The sequence below is a fragment of the Phyllostomus hastatus genome, unplaced genomic scaffold (assembly GCF_019186645.2).
Source record: "Phyllostomus hastatus isolate PE091 unplaced genomic scaffold, TTU_PhHast_1.1 phas_contig_38, whole genome shotgun sequence".
NCBI lineage: Eukaryota > Metazoa > Chordata > Mammalia > Chiroptera > Phyllostomidae > Phyllostomus > Phyllostomus hastatus.
In genome coordinates this window covers 23,998,888-24,016,067 of record NW_025333869.1, presented here as the reverse complement: position 1 = coordinate 24,016,067, position 17,180 = coordinate 23,998,888, and the positions used below count along the sequence as shown (strand labels likewise).

Here is a 17,180-nt window from a genome sequence, read left to right as displayed (position 1 = left end):
AATAACTGAACTGTAGACAAAATTAAAATTTGGTAATATAAGCCCTGTTCTTTGGTATTCTATACCCTCAGATTGATAAGACAATAGAAAAAGTTATAAAATACTGTTTTGTAGGTGCTTAATATATTTTATTGAAATAAATAGCATAAACTGTAGAGATACATTTTATCTTCAGTCAAATCCAATTTCTTAATATTAATTTTGTGGGTTTACGTAAGATCAGAAAACAGCTTTTCTTCTTTTTCTTTTTAGAAATGGCTACAATCAACATCTTGATGGAACCAGTGACATTAAAGGAAACAAAAGGAAAGGAAAGGAGAAATTTCTCTAGATTGGGGGTTTACCAAATTTTCCTGAAAAGGCCAATGGTAAATATTTTAGGCTTCCTGGGCTGTACCGTGTGTGTCACAAATATTCAACTCCGCTGCTGTGTCCCGTGAGCAGCCCCAGGCACAGGTGAGCACGGCTGTGTTCTAATCAGATTTAACGCAAACAAGGGTCGGGCCTGATGTGGTCCACGGGCTTTCAGTTGCCAATCCCTGCCCTCGTGGCCCTCAGTCCTCACAGTGCATCAGAATCGCTTTTATGAAATAGCAACACGGGCATACCTCAGAGATACAGCCAGTTTGGTTCCAGACCACGACGATACAGTGAGTATCTCAATAAAGCACATCATAATCTTTCTTTCTGGGGGGAGGTCTTGCCCTCAATTTGTAAAAATGTAATGTCTGTGAAGTGCAATAGAGCCAAACTCAACACAACAAGGCGCACCTGTCTGTGGACGCCACCCCCTGAGAGCCTTTGTGTTCTAGCTCTCCTCCGCTGATTCTACTTTGCTGTCAGGGTTGAGAACCACTATTTGGGGAATGGCCACTTGTCTCTCACTCCCCCCAGATTTTAGGGACTTTTCAAGTTATCTTCAGTGGCAATTTTTACGAAGTGCTTCTCAGATCTTAACATGATACGAAGACCACCTAGTACTTGGGGATGTTAACGGGAATTGTTCCCTGAAGGAAAAGAAATGGAACCTCAGAGACCAAACTCCACCTAACCTCCACCTGCACTGGCTTTCATCACATGAGCTTGTGACTGCTGATTCTTACTTCTTCAGCACCAGAGGGAATAACTGTGATCGTTGATGGAACTCACCAGGTTGGGTTCTGTTTTCTTCTAAGCAAAATGGAAGCAAATTAGTGATAATGGAATTCATTCATCTCTTTTCAAATTTTCTAAAAAGTACACTTTATTATATGTGAGATGCTTACTGGCAACTGACACATGGACTAGAGGAAACTCACTGCTTCCCAAATGGTTGGACTCTCCAAAATTTCACTTATGAATATGATTGTTAAGTTCAGGAATCCCAGTATTTAGTCTTTATTTATAGAGTCTTTAAGCGAAGAGCCTGAATTTCCAGGCGAATGTGTCTGAGTTGGGGAGACCAGCGTTAAAGTGACGAGTGAGCTTCAGATCACTCCGTGTCTTCTTTCCAATTCTCCTCAAAGGATGGGACTCAAGTTCCAGCTGTCAAGTGTTTCCTTCCTCCTGCTTTGAGGCGTCCAAGCTTTTGGAAAAAGGGATGAGACACATCTGCCCCATTTTCCCCTCTCCAGGACTGACAGCTGTGGTGTCACTCAGAACCAACAGGGAATCACCTCTTCCTTATAACTCTTCTTTTTCCTCTTCTGCGCAGATGCAGGCTGCCCGTTGACTGTTCATAAAGGGTCGGCAGCCCAAGGTCCACACAGTGTTGAACACAGTGTCAGCCAGAGAATCGCATGCTACTTGAAAAATACACAGAGAAGTATAAAAGTTAATACCTAAAACTACCCCCAAGCAGTATGAGTAATTTTAGAGAGGTAGTGTCTTTCCAAGGTTGACATCACACCCAGAGGAAAGTAGAAGTAATGACTCAAATTCAGAATTAAAGGAAAAGCATACATTGAAAAGAAGGTTTTTCAGAGAAGCTTCCATCTAATCTAGTAGAGCAGAATATACTTTGGGGTACCCTCCTTGTATGGGCCTCCAGGTCAAAACCATGGTTAGCCATCGGAATCTTCCACACCACTATGGTCATTCCATGGAAAATTTATCATTTTTGCAGAACACTTGCTCAGATAACACTACTATGTTCCCTGTAGCTTTCCCTGTTCAAGTGTGGGGTGAATCGCCATTTACTCACTGAAAAACATGTGTGCCTGTTGGATACGCTGACTGGCCACTCTGTCAGGCATCACGGATACAGAGACCAAAGGGACCCCAACTCAAGTATCTCACAGTTTAGAAAAAGAGGATGACAAATAGACAGGTGAAGAGATGGTTACACTACGCCGTAACTGAAATTACCCCAAGGTGGTATAGGAGCCCACAGCATGGGTCTCTATCCCTTTAGGGGTAAGGATTGCTGTGGAAGGCATCTCAGAACACCTTCTATTAGAATTTTGATAGGGATAACATTCAATTTGTAGATTCATGTGGGTAGTGTGGACATCAATATCAATTCTTCCAGTCCATGAGCATGGGCTACCTTTCTATTTATTTGTGTCTTCTTCAATTTCTTTCATCAGTGTCTTAGAGTTTTCAGTGTATAAGTCCTTCACCTCCTTAGTTAAATCTATTTCTAGGTATTTTATTCTTTTTGATGCAATTGTAAATGGGATTTTTTTTAAAATTCTCTTTCTGGTAGTTTGTTATTAGTGTATGGAAATGCAACAGATTTTTGTATGTTGATTTTATATCCTGCAACTTTACTAAATTTATTTATTAGTTTTAACAGTTTTGGGGGGATTCTAGGTTTCTCTATATATAATGTCATGTCACCTGCAAGTAGTGACTTTTGTGTCTTCCATTCCAGTTTGAATTACTTTTATTTCTTTTTCTTACATAATTGCTCTGGCTAGGACTTCCAATACTATGTTGCATAGAAATGGTGAGAGTGGGTATCCTTGTCTTGTTTCTGATTTTAGAGAAAAAGCTTTCAGCTTTTCACCATCGATAAAGCTGCTTCAACAACAATAATAAATGAATGATCAGAGTGTTCCAAGCAGAGGGAACTGCAGATGCAGAAAGATATGGGCCATCAACCCAAGTACCTTGGAAAGGCAAAAGTCAGGAGAGAAATCTGAAATAAGCAAGGTGATGCTAAAGAGGGAGGCTAAAGATGAACACGTGTATATCATAGCAAGGAGTTTGAATTTAATCCTAAGGAAGAGGAAGATGACCAGACTTATATGGTGTAAAAATATGTCTGGTCCCTATGGGGAGAATAAATTTGATGGGACCCAGAGATTGAGTTAATTTGCAGTAAGTTTTCAGAGATATTTAGGAGAAACAACCAATAGGGCGTTGATTGAAGAAAGTAACTTGACTTGACCCTGGATGAGCAGCAAGTACTTCCTCACCCTTTGCTGGTACAGGCAGAGTGATTCCCTTTTGCAGGGCCGAATCAATCATCTGTATTTTCAAGCCCTCATAGATTATTCAAGGACTGCACTCTGAATATGGATCTTTGAACAAGATCTCAATTTTTCCTACTGACCTTCTCAGTGGTACAGGGTCAGTTTTTTATAAGCTGGACTTTCAAACATCACCATCTAAAATATATATACTGCTAATACCTGGGTGTAATGTTCTGGCTTCAGAAACTAAGGGATTAAAATTTTTCCTAAAGTGAATTAGGAAAAAGAAATTACAGAATCAGTGTTAGAAATCAGCTAAGCAGCTGTTTAAAAATAATTATCCTCAAGTACATGTATACAAGTACCTTTACACACACAAAAAAATAGGTTTTTAAGAAAGTTTTTTCCCTGACTGAGAACAAAATAAGAAAATAACCAAGCAATCCCATACAGAATAATTCCTTTTATGGAAAATTACTTAACAGTGGAATGGATAGCTAAAGCCAACTGGGCAACTCTTTCTCCACGTTAATGGGTAAGTTTTTATGTCTCTGGGAAGGCCCTGGTGTGGCCCATCCATCAGGAGTGGAGCCAGCAGCTCCTGGGCAAGACAGCAAGAGCTTCAGCGCATGAGTGCCCAGCATCCCCCTCAGCCTTTCCTGCATGGTTCCGTGTTCCATAAAGGTCAATGATCACTCACGGCCTCTTTGAAAAAAGGGTCTCTGAATACATTTCTGTGTGAAAACAAGAACAAAAGTGCCTGCTCATAGGTACATGCCCTTAAGATACTTACTTTCCACATTGGAGACAAAGCCCAGACTTCGCTTCAGGTCAGAGCAGATAGAGTGGAGGCACCATCGGAATTTCGCATCGCAGCGATACTTGTTGGCACCGCAAGTGTCATAACAGACATCCAGCTGGTTGCAGCACTTGGTCATTGCTGGAATGCCCAAGTCCATCTGGGGAAAAGAGAAGGAGGAAAATGCCACGTTTAGACCAGGGACCTTAGGCAACCTTGCCCTTATGCTGAGTGAGCCAATTCTCAAATTCCTGCCACATATTCAGGTCAATTGAGAAACACCAGTGACTTGAGAGAATATGTCAGGCTGATAGTCACAGGATGGTAAGTTTCAATCACAATTTAATTATTAGTTTAATAACTCAGAGTGATCTGTTTTCTCTTCTTCTGGATTGTAGTAATTTTTAAATCCACAGGCCACTACAGTGATGAAAATAGAAATTGAACATTAGTCCAGGAACAGAGCTTCAAGACTTCCAAATTTAGCTAAAACTCATGTGAGATTTTGTTTGAGCAAAGGATCCCAAGACTCAGAATTATGGAAAATAAAGCCTTAGCTCCTCAAGCAGTCACCAGCATTGATCAGAGACCCACCGCATACTGTTTTAATGGTGTGTGTGTGTGTGTGTGTGTGTGTGTGTGTACGTGTTGGGGGCAAAGTCAGGGCGAGGACACAGAGCTCCTGAACACAAGGGACTCTGCTCACATCTAACACACACCCAGACACACATGTGTGCACATTTGTTAACCAATGTAAATGTTGTGGCATGAGCTGAGTAAGCTCATAGAGTGCCATATGTAAAGTGATCAAACAGGAATTTTTTAGAGGATTTTGAAAGAAGATGAAGAGAGGATTAACAGAAATTAGGGTAGACTTAGAAAATAGCAGGTAAAGGAAGGAAATAATGAGCAAATCATATGTGAGCAGATCAATTAGTTTGTTTAGTCTTCAAGAGTCTTAGCAGGGAAATGCATACATATTAAAAGTTTTCACTGGGGAAAAGGCTAAGTTGATGGATGACTTTGACTTCCAAAGGAACTAGTTAGACTTGATAAACACTTGAGTGAGGAAGGGACATGATATAAAGAGTGAACAAAGAAGAGTAATCATCATATGGTGTATAAAATAGATGGAAACAGGATGGGTCTAGGTGTAGATAGAGCATCTTGGAATCTTTTGCAGTTTTTCTGAGAATATAAACTTGGACTTGGATAGAATCTGTGAAAATCTGGTTTCAGGGCATGGGTGGGGGTTGATTCATCAGCTATTATGGGTCCTTTCCCCTTGGGTCTCCTAAGTGTTCTCTTATTCAAACTTTTATTCCAAAGCCACCTAAGCAAAATATGCAGTTTGACAGTTTAAATGCCCTTTTAAGCAACATTAAGAGATAATCTAACTCATTATTAGACTAGGCAGGGGCCTGGGCTCTGCAATTCTGGGTAAACTACTTTGTTTATACCTTACCCCTAAAACTAAAAATATATCACACAGAGGTAGCTGAGAATTATGAGTACAGAGGCTATCACTCAATCCAACTGAATTGGAAATTCCTGAACTGGTTCGAGTTTGTATCAGCAAACCAAATGACATTACTTCTAAAATATAATGCATACGACTTCCATAGCTGCTAAACTGGCATCAAGTAAAATACATTGGCCAAAAGTAGGTGGTGTTTCTAATATAAATATATGTTTGAAATGAGTGTCTTTCTCCTGTGTCCATGCACATGCTGACTGTTGCGGACAAGGCTGGGCGCACAGCTGCGCAGGCTGTTCGATGCTCCAGAGGATCATGTCTACGGGTGCTTTCCCACAAGACATCATGGATTTATATGTTTATTAAGAAAAATGTCTAGCCAATAGCAGTCAAGTTTCCTTTTCTAACAAAATCAGCATATTAAGATAAATTTCTGACAAATTGAAGAATACTGTATTGAGGGAAGGGGACCATTTTCCAATCTGCATAAAAATGCCACACAGAGGAGCAGGATTTAGTTAGAATAAGCATCATGCTGCTTAGACAATTATTACGAAGTAAAATCTTTTGAATCATCAGAAAAGTAAAGCTGAGCCTAGTAAAGTTACAATTTAAAAATCAGTTTAGATATGAAATTCCTCTGCCTACATTTTACATAAAACCTCTTTACTAAAGAAGTCTTAAAAGAAATTAATGTGTAACTTATTTTCAGGGGAGGCCGGCAGTTTGAGAAATGGTCCACAGTGCATGATAAACGTTTAGCCAGTGGCTGGATGTGTGTGTGGAGGGTTATTTTAGGGAGGATGTTTGCAGATTTCTATGATGTTAATAGTCCAAAAGTAGCTGATTTGACACTCCCGACACGAGAAGTCCTGACGATGCTCCCCAATCAGCTCTCACTGGTCAGTGCCAGCTGGCTCCAGCACAGTGGGGGAAAAGCCCTCAGATCTGTTTCAGATTTAGTTATGTCTGAGCCCCTGAAGCTTGGCAGGTGTTTGCGATGGCAATTTCTTGGTTCACTGTATAAGGACTTATCTGAGAGACAGCTGCCTCTGAGTAAAGGAAATCAGATACTTCTTTTAAAAATTATCTCCCTTCTTCTGTATCCAATTTAAAATCTTAATCACATTGCTCAACTATATTCTATAAGTGATCACTTCCATCAGTGATAACTCTTGAATTTGTCTTAATTAAAACCAATCCCTTTGCAACAGCGCGGATGGAACTGTAGAGCATTATGCTAAGTGAAACAAGCCAGGCAGTGAAAGACAAATACCATATGATCTCACCTATAAGTGGAACCTAATCAACAAAGCAAACAAACAAGCAAAATACAACCAGAGACACTGAAATAAAGAACAAACTGACAATTACCAGAGGAATGGGGGAGAGGGATAATGGGGGAAAGAAGGGGAAGGGTCGTCAAGAAACATGTATAAAGGACAGGGACAATGGAAGAGGGAGGATTGAATGTGGGAGGTGGGGGTGCGTATGGTGGGGGAGAAGAATGGGGGGGAAACTGGGGCAATTGTAACTGCATAACAATAAAAAATAAATTAAAAAAAGAAAATCCATTAAGAACGTGATGGGGGTGGTACATACACTTTCTGGTACCTTTATACCCAGGAAGTGGGAGCTGCAGCCATTGGGCTCCTGAGGCTTGTAGTTCGGTCTGGGCATTGGTGCCTTTCCTAGAGGAGAAAGAAAGCAAAGAAGCAGGAAGAAACATTTAGAAGAAGCATTTGGAAGCATTCATGAAATAAAAATTATCTAAAAGCCAATTCAATTTTTCCTTTCAAAGTTATTGTTCCTCAGCAGATACATCCAAATTAGGTGGTGATGATGGTAGTGATGATGATCTCATAAAGGACAAGCTTGGCATTTTTCTCCTACTCTCGAAGAATTTTATGAGCATTTATTTAATAAGAATTCTAACGTTTCTTAAGTGCATGACCTTGAAGATGAGGTGCCTGGCAAAACAGAGCTGAAACTTAGGGTTTCTTACTCCTCTCTCCACTGCCCGGCCTCACTCCTTGCACAGAAAAAGGAAAACACAACCTGATCATACACTTCAGAAATCAGAATTATAACTACCACAAATATTTTTCCAAAATAACTTGAATGGAATTTTGCAAAATTCCATAGATGCAGACACTGTTATTGACCAAAGAACAAAGAAAACACCCCTATTTTTGGCATTTCTAATACAGAACTAAGCAGAACCTGTCTGAAAAGCTTTTAATGTCTTGGTTTCTCCTACATGGCATTTCAGTTATTTATTTATTTTTTATTGTTGTTCAAGTACAGCCTTTTCGCATTTCAGTTATTTAATGATCTTGCAAATATGTACAAGGAACCTTTGTCAGTTGTATCAATGGCAGTCATCATAAAGATCGACTTGACCTCGGGTGACCTCAGAACAGTCATTTCCAGTGAGTAGTTTTATCAATATAACCTGGATAAGAAGAATGGGACTGAAAGGCCGTGTGACTTGCCTAAGCCACACAGTAAGTGGGAGAAGTAGGAGGTAAGTCCACATGTCTTGTTTGCCTCCAAAGCCCATGTTCTCCTTTAAGGAAATGCAAGACAGAGTGTAAGACTGAAGAAAAAAACTAAAAATTAATCCCTGAAGTGAGGTACGTGGCATTTCTATTTTTTTCTTTAGTCTTCTATCAGATATTTTAATTATTCTATTACAAAATTTCAAAACTGAAGAAAAAATCAGAGAAACCAACACCCATGAACCCACTACACAAACATAATAAAGGTTAACATCATCAAACTTCCTATAAAATTTTTAAATTAAATATTACAAGTACAGTTGAAGCCCCTTTGCACCCCATTTTCATTTTAACTTTTAAATACTAAATGTACACTCTAAAGCCCTCCCTCTTTATCATTCCTCAAAATTGTCTTGATTATTCCTGGATATGAATTACACCTGCATCTGAATTTGAGAGTCACCACAGTTCAAGATGGTCAGAATTTTGCTTGAACATACATTGAACTTATAGATTAATATGGAGACAACTGACTTTCCTAGAATATTCTGTCTTCTCAAACATGGGCAAAGTAAAGCTTCTCATTTTCTTTTGTCCTTCAATAAAGTGTTCTCACTTTCTTGATAGTATTTTTTGAAAAACAAAAGTTTGATGAAGTCTAATTAATCTGTTTTTCAATGAGGTGACATTCACATAACATAAAATTAACCATCTTAAAGTGGCATTCAGTGCGCTCATAATGTTGTGCAACCATCACCCCTACCTAGTTCCAAAACGTTCCCTCCTCCTCCAAAGGACATCCCGTGCCCTTTAAGCAGCTGGTCCCCATTCCCCTCCGTCCCCCACCCCGATCCCTGGTAACCACTCATCTGCTTTCTGTTTCTAGAGATTTACCTATTCTGGATATTTAAATAAGTGGAATCATACAATATCTAACATTTTGTGACTGCCTTCTTTCACTTAATGTGTTCACAGTTTATCTGTGTTTTACCCCATTTCTTTCCATGGCTGAATCCGCTCTCTGGAAATACCACAGTTTGCTTATTCATCCATCCACTGATGGACAATTTGGTTGTTTCCATCCTCTGACTCAACCTGGGAAAAGTGCTTCTATAAACAGTGTGCACATGTATTTGTTCAGATTTCTGTTTTCAATTCTTTTGCGTGTATATATTGAAGGGGTGGAGTTACTGGGTCATATAGTAATTTCATGTTTAACTTTTTGAGGCATAGTCCAACTGTTTTCTTCAGTAGCTGCATCCTTTTTTTAAATATTTTAATTGTTGTTCAATTACAGTTTTCTGTCTTTTCCTCCCATTAGTAGCTGCATCCTTTACATTCCGACCTGCACTGCACAAGGGTTCCAATCTCTCCCCACCCCCACAGTTTACAACGTATCTAGATAAAAATTACATATCCTTATCCTGCTTGGAACAATCCGAAGATTAGGGATTCTTTGAGCTCTGAAGAATTCACCGCCATTGTCTGAATATTTTGTTTTCCTCATTCCTCTAGTTTCTCCTTCTGGGCCTCGCATCACTGAGTGGTGAATCTTTTTAATCCTATGCTCCTTAAACTCGCGTTCATGTTTTCAATTTCTTCTCTCTATATACTGAATTTTTACTAGCTTCATAAAATCTATTTCATATTTTCCTAATTCTCTCTACCGTAACTAATCTGCTATTTAACTCATCCACTGAGTTTTTTCTTTCAATAACTATAATTTTCATTTCTTAGAATATAACTTAATTCTTTTAAATGTGTGTGTTCATTTTCATTGAGTTATTTTTATTATGTTTTCTGTTCCTTTAATAACTTCAAAAATTCTTGTGATATTATTTATATATATTATTATATTATTTTCATATAGGGTCCAGCAGAAGTAACGCCTACTTCAGTGTGGTTGGTAGGGTACGTGATACCTCACACAAGATGGGCAGCAATTTGAACATTTCACCTAAAATGTCATACGGTGTGCTTGAGTGTGATATTGTTATGTTACAGAATGACACGCTTATGATTTTGTAATAAAAAAGGGGTGTTATTTGTGCTAGACTCTGTAGATTATTTTATTCTCTCCAGCTTTGGGGATGTTAAGTCTTTCATTTTTTAATGTTTACTGACTCTCCCTTATGGTGTATTATTTTTCACATGTTGTGTAAATTTTTAGTGAGAACTCGTCTTCAGAATGGCTCGTTTTTCTGAAGGACTCCTGTGTTCTGGGTCATACACGTCGTACACTATAGAGCGGTCCCTCAATTGCCTTTGCTGCGGCGCTAGGAGTCTCAAGATCCTTCATGTTAGTCTCTCAGATTTCTCACCTGTGCTTAGAATATGCTGGGAGTAGTAGATTTTTAGTGATTGTTCTTTATTTGTCCTTCAAGCCCTAGCCCTAGGTGACTAGAAAACATCCTTGCTATTTCCTTGGAATACTGGATAGAGGGTTTCTAATCTTTTTTAAACAGCCTGGGCAGCTCCTCAGTCCTAAGCTTTGTGCAAAGAATACAGTTCCAATTTCCCAGTTCTTAGGAAAGGTAATGGGTTACTTTTCCTCTCTTTGAGCATTAAAGCCCATTCCCCAGCCCTGGCGTCTGCCTGTGTGCCAGACTGGAAACCCATGGGCCATGGCCACAGTGGTGGCTCCCCTCTCTGCTGTCCCTTCGTGTCTTCCCTTGATTTCTGGAACTTGAAAGTTTCCCTTTATTTCATTCTAGTCTGAGTATTTTTTTAAATGTTTTATTTTAACTCAATGTTTCTTTTTTGTAACGGAGAGGGAACATACCTATTGATGGAGTCTGCCAGCCCGCCAGTAATGCCAGCATTACTTTTCGAAGGTCTCAAGAAGTATAACTTACGCTTGAAAACTCTACTATACCTGCGTGTGTGTGTGTGTGTGTGTGTGTGTGTGTGTGTCTGTGTGAGAGAGAGAGAGAGAGAGAGAGAGAGAGAGAGAGAGAGAGAGAGGGAAGCACTGGCAGGGGAAACAGGTAAAGTGTATTAACTAATATCAGTAATTGAATTACACTTATGAAAATAATTACACTGTGCCATAGGATCAAATGTGTATTTAATCTTGGAGGTGAGATTATGGTGATTTTATTTTTTTTTTTTGGATTGCTCTTTTACAAATGTTCTATATGTACTAGCTTTAAAGAAATAAGAAAAAACATAATGAAGAAACAATTGTCTAGATTTGATGGTAAAGTTACCTTTAACAATTCTCCTGTTACGGGCCTTTCACAGCAGACCCCGTGTGTTCCCTCTGCCTTCACTGCACTTGAGGACTTACAGAATGTAAACCTCTGATCTCCCAATTTGAAAGACAAGGAAACGCCAGCTATAGACACTTCCTAACTGGTGTGCTATTGATGGAGGTTATTTTTTATTGTGTTTAATATTTATGATCGTTGCAGAAAATCTGTTTAGGAATGAAGCTTGAAGTACAAGTTCAAAGGAAAAAGTTGACGATTTGAGTCTTGACGGGAATAATATACTATATCTTCAAATTATAGTGTGAGTAGTTTCGAGTTGTGTTGAGTTTACAGTTTGAGGTTTTGAGTCCAGGCATTAATAATGTACAAGTTGGTGCTATTTTCTGGTTTGGGCTATTTATAGGAGTGGGTGCTGATGGCTCGATCCCATCGTTTACTGGTTGGCCCAAAGACCCAAGTCCAGCCCATTGCCTGTTTTTGTATAGTCTGCCAGCTAAACATGATTTTTACATTTTTTAATGGTTGTGGGGGAAATGCCAAAACAAGGATAATATTTTGTGACATGTGAAATTATATGAAATTCAGATTTTAGTGTCCATAAAAAAGTGTCATTGGAACACAGCAGTACTCATTTATTATGTCTTAGCTGACTGCTTTCCCAGAAAAAAATAGCAGAATGTTCTTATAATCATAATGTGAGGATGGCTTTCTAAGCAAGACAAAAATTTCAGAAAATATAAAGACTGACAGACTTGATAGATGAAAATTAGAAACTTCTGAATAAAGTCACCATAAAACACTTGAAATACTCAGAACTGAGAGTGATTTTGGAAGAGAGTCAGCCAGGGAACTCTAGTTCTCCCTGCAGCTGTGCGTGCTGCCACTGGAGCCAACCTTTTCTCTCAGTTTCGTCACTGAAAAAGCGCAGTAAAACCTCCTGGGGCTTTCCGACCCAGGTCAAGGGTTAAGTCTTCCCAGGAGGGCGAGTCCCTCTCTGTGAGGAGGAGCTGGTTCTGGTAGAAGCAGCCCGGTGCTTCACTCAGGTCTCCAGGAGGCAGAGCCCTGTACCTGAAATGTACATCCTGCTTACTTCCAGAAACACTCAAGCATGACATACAAGTGACACATCAAGGGAACAAAGCAGAACTGTGACAGTTTTATTGAATCAATGAATTCTATTTCAGCTGCTCAAGTAGATAAAGTTATGGCATGAAGTGACCAACTTGACCTAGTTTGCCTGGGACTGTCCCTGTTTCGTACTGAAAGCTCCACACCCCAGGAACCCCAGACCCCTCCCTCAGTCCCCAGCAAAGTGGGACAATTGGGCGTCCTGGCACGAGAACCACCTTTGTCTCTAAACCAGTAGCTGTTTTCTTTTTTTGGGCTCTGGATCCCTTGAAGAATCTGACAAAGGCTGTGAATTGTGTCCCTGGAAAAATACAAACTCACAGGTCCATAAAATTTTGCTCTAAGATTTCAAACAGATAAAAAAATGTCTAATGAAAAAAAAAAGACTGATATTTGAAGATACTTTTTTCCTTAGAACTAAGCCCAAAAAGAAATTCCTCACAAGGTCCTCAAACAAAGTGTGGCAGTGCGGACAGTATCTTCAATCACGACTTCTAAGACACGACATTCTGTTCCAGGGAGCCTCCGCCTGAGAGCTTCACACAGACACAGAACCTCAAATCATTCAGCGACTTCTTCCAGAAACCGAGGGTGCTGTCCAGCCACTGGGATTTCTGTTTTGTTTTGTTTGTTTGTTAATGCTGGGAAAGAACTGGAAGAATCTGAATGCACAGTTAACTTGTTCATCAGACCATCTTTCTCATAACGTTCATAAAATGTGTTTGGCACCAGTCATGGGCCATACATAGCAAGGATTCTTTAAGTTTTTTTAAATTGAATTGAGAGAGACAGACAGACAGAGAGACATCGATTTGTTGTTCCACTTGTTTATACATTCACTGGCTGATTCTTGTCTGTGCCCTGACCAGGGATTGAACCCAAAACCTTGGTGTAGGGGAACCCTGCTCTAACCAACTAAGCTACCCATCTAGAGCCCATAGCAGTAATTCTTTAGATATACAATCTTTTATTTTTACAACAACCTTCCAAAGTAGGTATTATTAACATAATTTATAAACATGAGGAAACAAAGGTTGAGAGTTAGGTAACTTGTTCAAGGTCACCAGCGATGAGATTCCACTTGCCACCGCCCAATTCAAACCCATGATTTTCCCCTTAGGACCGACCACCAGAGCAGCTCCAGGGTCCTACCACAGGCCTCTAAATCAGAACCTCTGCAGTGGGAGAGGGAATCTTGTCCACATCAGTGCAGACTCCTTATAACAGTTGCACTATGTGTGTTGTCGATGGTTCTGAATCTCCTTGTACTGTTTGTAGCTCGACCTTTGACCAGAATTTGTGTCCTGATATGAAAATGAATTGCTCTAAATATAAGAAGTGTGGGACGCAATGTTGACACGCTATTGTAGGCTACCAGGGTACAAACACACCTTTACCCATCTGAACAACCTATGGGCTGAAATTCTCCAAGAATGACCTTTTAAATACCGCTCCAAACCTTGGCTGCACTTTGTAATCACCTGGAAAACGTTAAAAATACTCTTGTCTGGCTCAGTCCAGCCCACAGAGATTCTGGTTTAATTGGTTTGCTTGGTAGGAAGCTGCAGGTGATTCTAAGTGCAGGGCCAAGGTAGCAAACCGTTGTTTTAAGCGCGGGCACACCTCCTTTAGTCACGCCTTGCATTATTGTGCTTCACAGGTGTTGTGTTTTTTACAAACTGACCACGAGACCCTCCACCAGCAAAAAGATTACAACTTGTTTCATTGGTGGTCGAAACTCACTTTACCATGGTGGTCTGGAAAGAAACCCGCAATCCCAAGGTACTATGCCTGGTATTGGTAAGTGCCTGTGAAATAGAATTTTTTTCTTGTAGGCTAATTGCTGCTAAATTGTTCTTTCTGGCAAAAGATTGCAACCTTCAAAGCATTTTTTTTCTCGTGTGGTCCCTGGACTAGCAGTATCGGGATCACCAGGGAACGGTTAGAAACACACATTTTCTGGCCCTACCCCAGACCAACCAAATCAGAGACTGGAGGGACGAGGGCCCAGCAGTGGATTTAGAGTCCAGGTGAGTCGGAGAACCTCTGCTTTAAAGAGGGAAGAGACACACTGTGTACGAGAGGTGTATCACAGGGCCAACTAAAATGCACAGACTCTGCTAATTATTAGGTGTTATCTCTTCAAAAGAATGCTTGATTCACAATCAAGTTGAAAAGATATTCTGTACCGATTAGGCACCGCATCCAGGTCCTCCTCTCTGCTGGGTCCCCAGGTAATAAGGCCTCGCCCATATATTCTATGTGCGTTTCAGGCCCCTCCTTGAACAGTTCTGTTTTGCAGAGTGAGAGGAGTTATCTGCCTTCGTGCAATCTCTCTGTTGACTATTCCCATCCCCCACCAAGAGCAGCTGACACCAACCCTGCCTGCCCAGGTAGAAGCTTTCAGCTAGAATTTGCTGAAATCTTTTAATGCTGTTTTGCTAAAGAAAGGTGTTGCTTCTTGTGTTCCTAAAAAAACTCCTGCTGGTATGTATGTGCTGAACCACAGAGAGAAATCTTGTGTTGCCTCTGGGAAGGAAAAGAGCCCCTGTGTTGAGATCTGAAGTGAGTTCATCGCTTTCCTGCCCCATTGGTGTGGACCGGCCGAGAACAGTCCAGTGACAAGGCCTCTCTGCTCGTGTACAACCCGCCTTCAACAAAGCCATGGCTGGGGGTCCAAGCCGGTCCTGGCGGAGACCAGGCTTTTACCCTGTGGCATCTTCACAGAGAAAATGCAGCTTCGTTTTTCATCATCATAGGTGGTTAAAATTCTGTGTTGCAGAAGTTTTTATTCTGGAGAAATGGTTAACCACTGTCTCCCAGTCAGTTCTGTCTTATAAGAGAGCAGTTTTCCTGCCTGCAGGTAAAAAGGGGAGAGGGAGACTGGGTGAGTCTACAAGTACGTAGCTTTTCTGAGTCTCTCTCAAAGCTGAGTTCTGTGTGCTGAGTGTTTGGAGAAAACATTTCGCAAGTGTTTTCCTGCTGGGCTAAACTGGCTCTCTATTTTTATCTCTAGCCCCATGATGAAACATTTGATCAACTCAACCATAAAACCAATGCTGTATGAGACTGCATATGCTTTTTAAAGCATTTGCCTTTGAAGTTACTGCCTGCCTCCCAGCTTTGAGGTCCAGGGCTCAGCATTCAGCTCCCATTACGTGGACTTCAGAGCAGGGAAGGAAGAACTGGCCCCAGGGTCTCCTCTTTGGCAGCCAGGCATGCATCCCGGCACCCAGGTTTCCTCTTTACCTCGGCGCCAGGTGATGATGCTCCTACCCGTTCACAATGCTGTATCTGGCACCAGGCCTAAGGGACAGTCCCAGTCCCCTCAGGGCCTGGTCCCAGGTGGGCAGAGGCAGCTGGCAATAACCTTTCCTGCCCACTGAAGGCCTGCCATTGCTGACTGAGGAGAGGCAACATGCAGATCCTATCAGGGACCTGCAAAGCTGGAAGGACGGTGTGGACAGCACTAGGGGGAAAATTCCATTTCCAGGCTTAGTGCAGAGTGACTTAGGAAGCTACCTCAGCCCCTGGCAAAACTTCCTCCGGATGCACAGCTTCCACTTCATCCTAGGAACTCCCAAACACCTCTGTGCTCTCGCTGCTCGTCCACGCCACCTTTCCCCGAAGTGCCGCCTCACGACAAACCCCTTCAAATGGCCAGATAAAATGCAGGGAGCTCAGTGAAATTTGCATTTCAGATAAACAACCAATAATTTGTCAGTATAAGTGGTTCCCACATACAGGGTCCAGCAGAAGTAAAGCCTGCTTGAGTGTGGCTGGTAGGGTGATAATATGGGTGTAATAGTTTATACAGTTAATTCGACCATTTCACCTAAAATGTCATATGGTGTGCTTGAGTGTGAGATTGTTATGTTACAGAATCACATGCTCATGATTTTGTAATAAAAAGAGGGGGCGTTATTTGTGCCGGACCCTCTATTTCAAATGTATTAACACATTATCTGTTGTTTACTTGAGATTCAGATTTCACTGGGTGAAGCCTACCTAAGAGGTGAATGACAGCAAAAAGTTCACGGCCCATTGTGACCCTGCAGTGGCGTTCACAGGTCCACCAGGAGCAGCTTTTACAGAAAGAGAAACCGTGTGTACTCACCATATCGGCACCTGTACTGACAGATTCCATTTTTCCCTCCCAGCAGCTCCAGAAAGGAATCAAAGTAGTTGTTGACAGATTCGAAGCTGCCTCGGATGTGCCGGAGGCCCCAGTCTGAATAGGACTCCTCTGCGTCAGGGCTGGTGTCGCTCTGTGCCAGGCCGCCCCCCAGGCTGAGCCACAGAATCAAGGAGCTGGTGACCAGCCTCATCCTGTAGCTGGGTGGGTCCTCCTCAGACCCCAGCCAGTCCCGGGAAGCCCAGGCACACAGCCCGTAGGCCTGAGGTCGGGCAGGACCGCAAAAGGGATTATCTGGAACACTCAGTCTGTGTTCCCCAGAGGTGGACTTTAAACATAGCTATGGAGGTTGGGATGAGATCAGGGCAATTAGAAAGGGCAAAGGTTAGGCAGTGGGAGGGATGGCCAGCAAGAGAGAACACTACCAAGTGGATTCCACAGCCCTGGAGGAGGAGGGAGATGCTGGCGATCTGTAGGAGGCTTTGGAGCCATTGGAATTCTGCCCCCAACCAGCTCGTTAATCTATTGAT

The 17,180-nt window shown here is 41.4% G+C and overlaps 1 protein-coding gene across 3 annotated transcripts; it reads right to left on the bottom strand.

Moving 5' to 3' along the window:
- Nucleotides 1–106: 106 nt before the first annotated feature.
- On the bottom strand, nt 107–16,973 carry PLA2G12B (phospholipase A2 group XIIB). 3 transcript variants are annotated; one of them, XM_045842418.1, is made up of 4 exons: nt 16,633–16,973; nt 7,277–7,365; nt 4,192–4,357; nt 107–1,784 (listed from the first exon to the last, which is right to left on the bottom strand). In XM_045842418.1, exons 1-4 carry the CDS (start codon nt 16,841–16,843, stop codon nt 1,663–1,665), a joined length of 588 nt encoding a protein of 195 aa, XP_045698374.1. In that variant the 5' UTR covers nt 16,844–16,973; the 3' UTR covers nt 107–1,662. The 3 variants fall into 3 exon arrangements, with proteins under 3 accessions (XP_045698374.1, XP_045698375.1, XP_045698376.1); XM_045842419.1 differs by having other exon boundaries at nt 107–1,781; XM_045842420.1 differs by having other exon boundaries at nt 7,289–7,365.
- Between the last annotated feature and the right edge of the window lie 207 nt (nt 16,974–17,180).

What these genes read in the sequence shown, in the direction of transcription:
- PLA2G12B (XM_045842418.1), bottom strand. Translation starts at nt 16,843, where the DNA reads ATGAGGCTGGTCACCAGCTCCTTGATTCTGTGGCTCAGCCTGGGGGGC. An exon ending in TCAGTACAGGTGCCGATATG is followed by an intron (nt 7,366 to 16,632) that starts GTGAGTACACAC and finishes TTTCTCCTCTAG; the next exon opens with GAAAGGCACCAATGCCCAGA. An exon ending in CTTTGTCTCCAATGTGGAAA is followed by an intron (nt 1,785 to 4,191) that starts GTAAGTATCTTA and finishes GTATTTTTCAAG; the next exon opens with TAGCATGCGATTCTCTGGCT.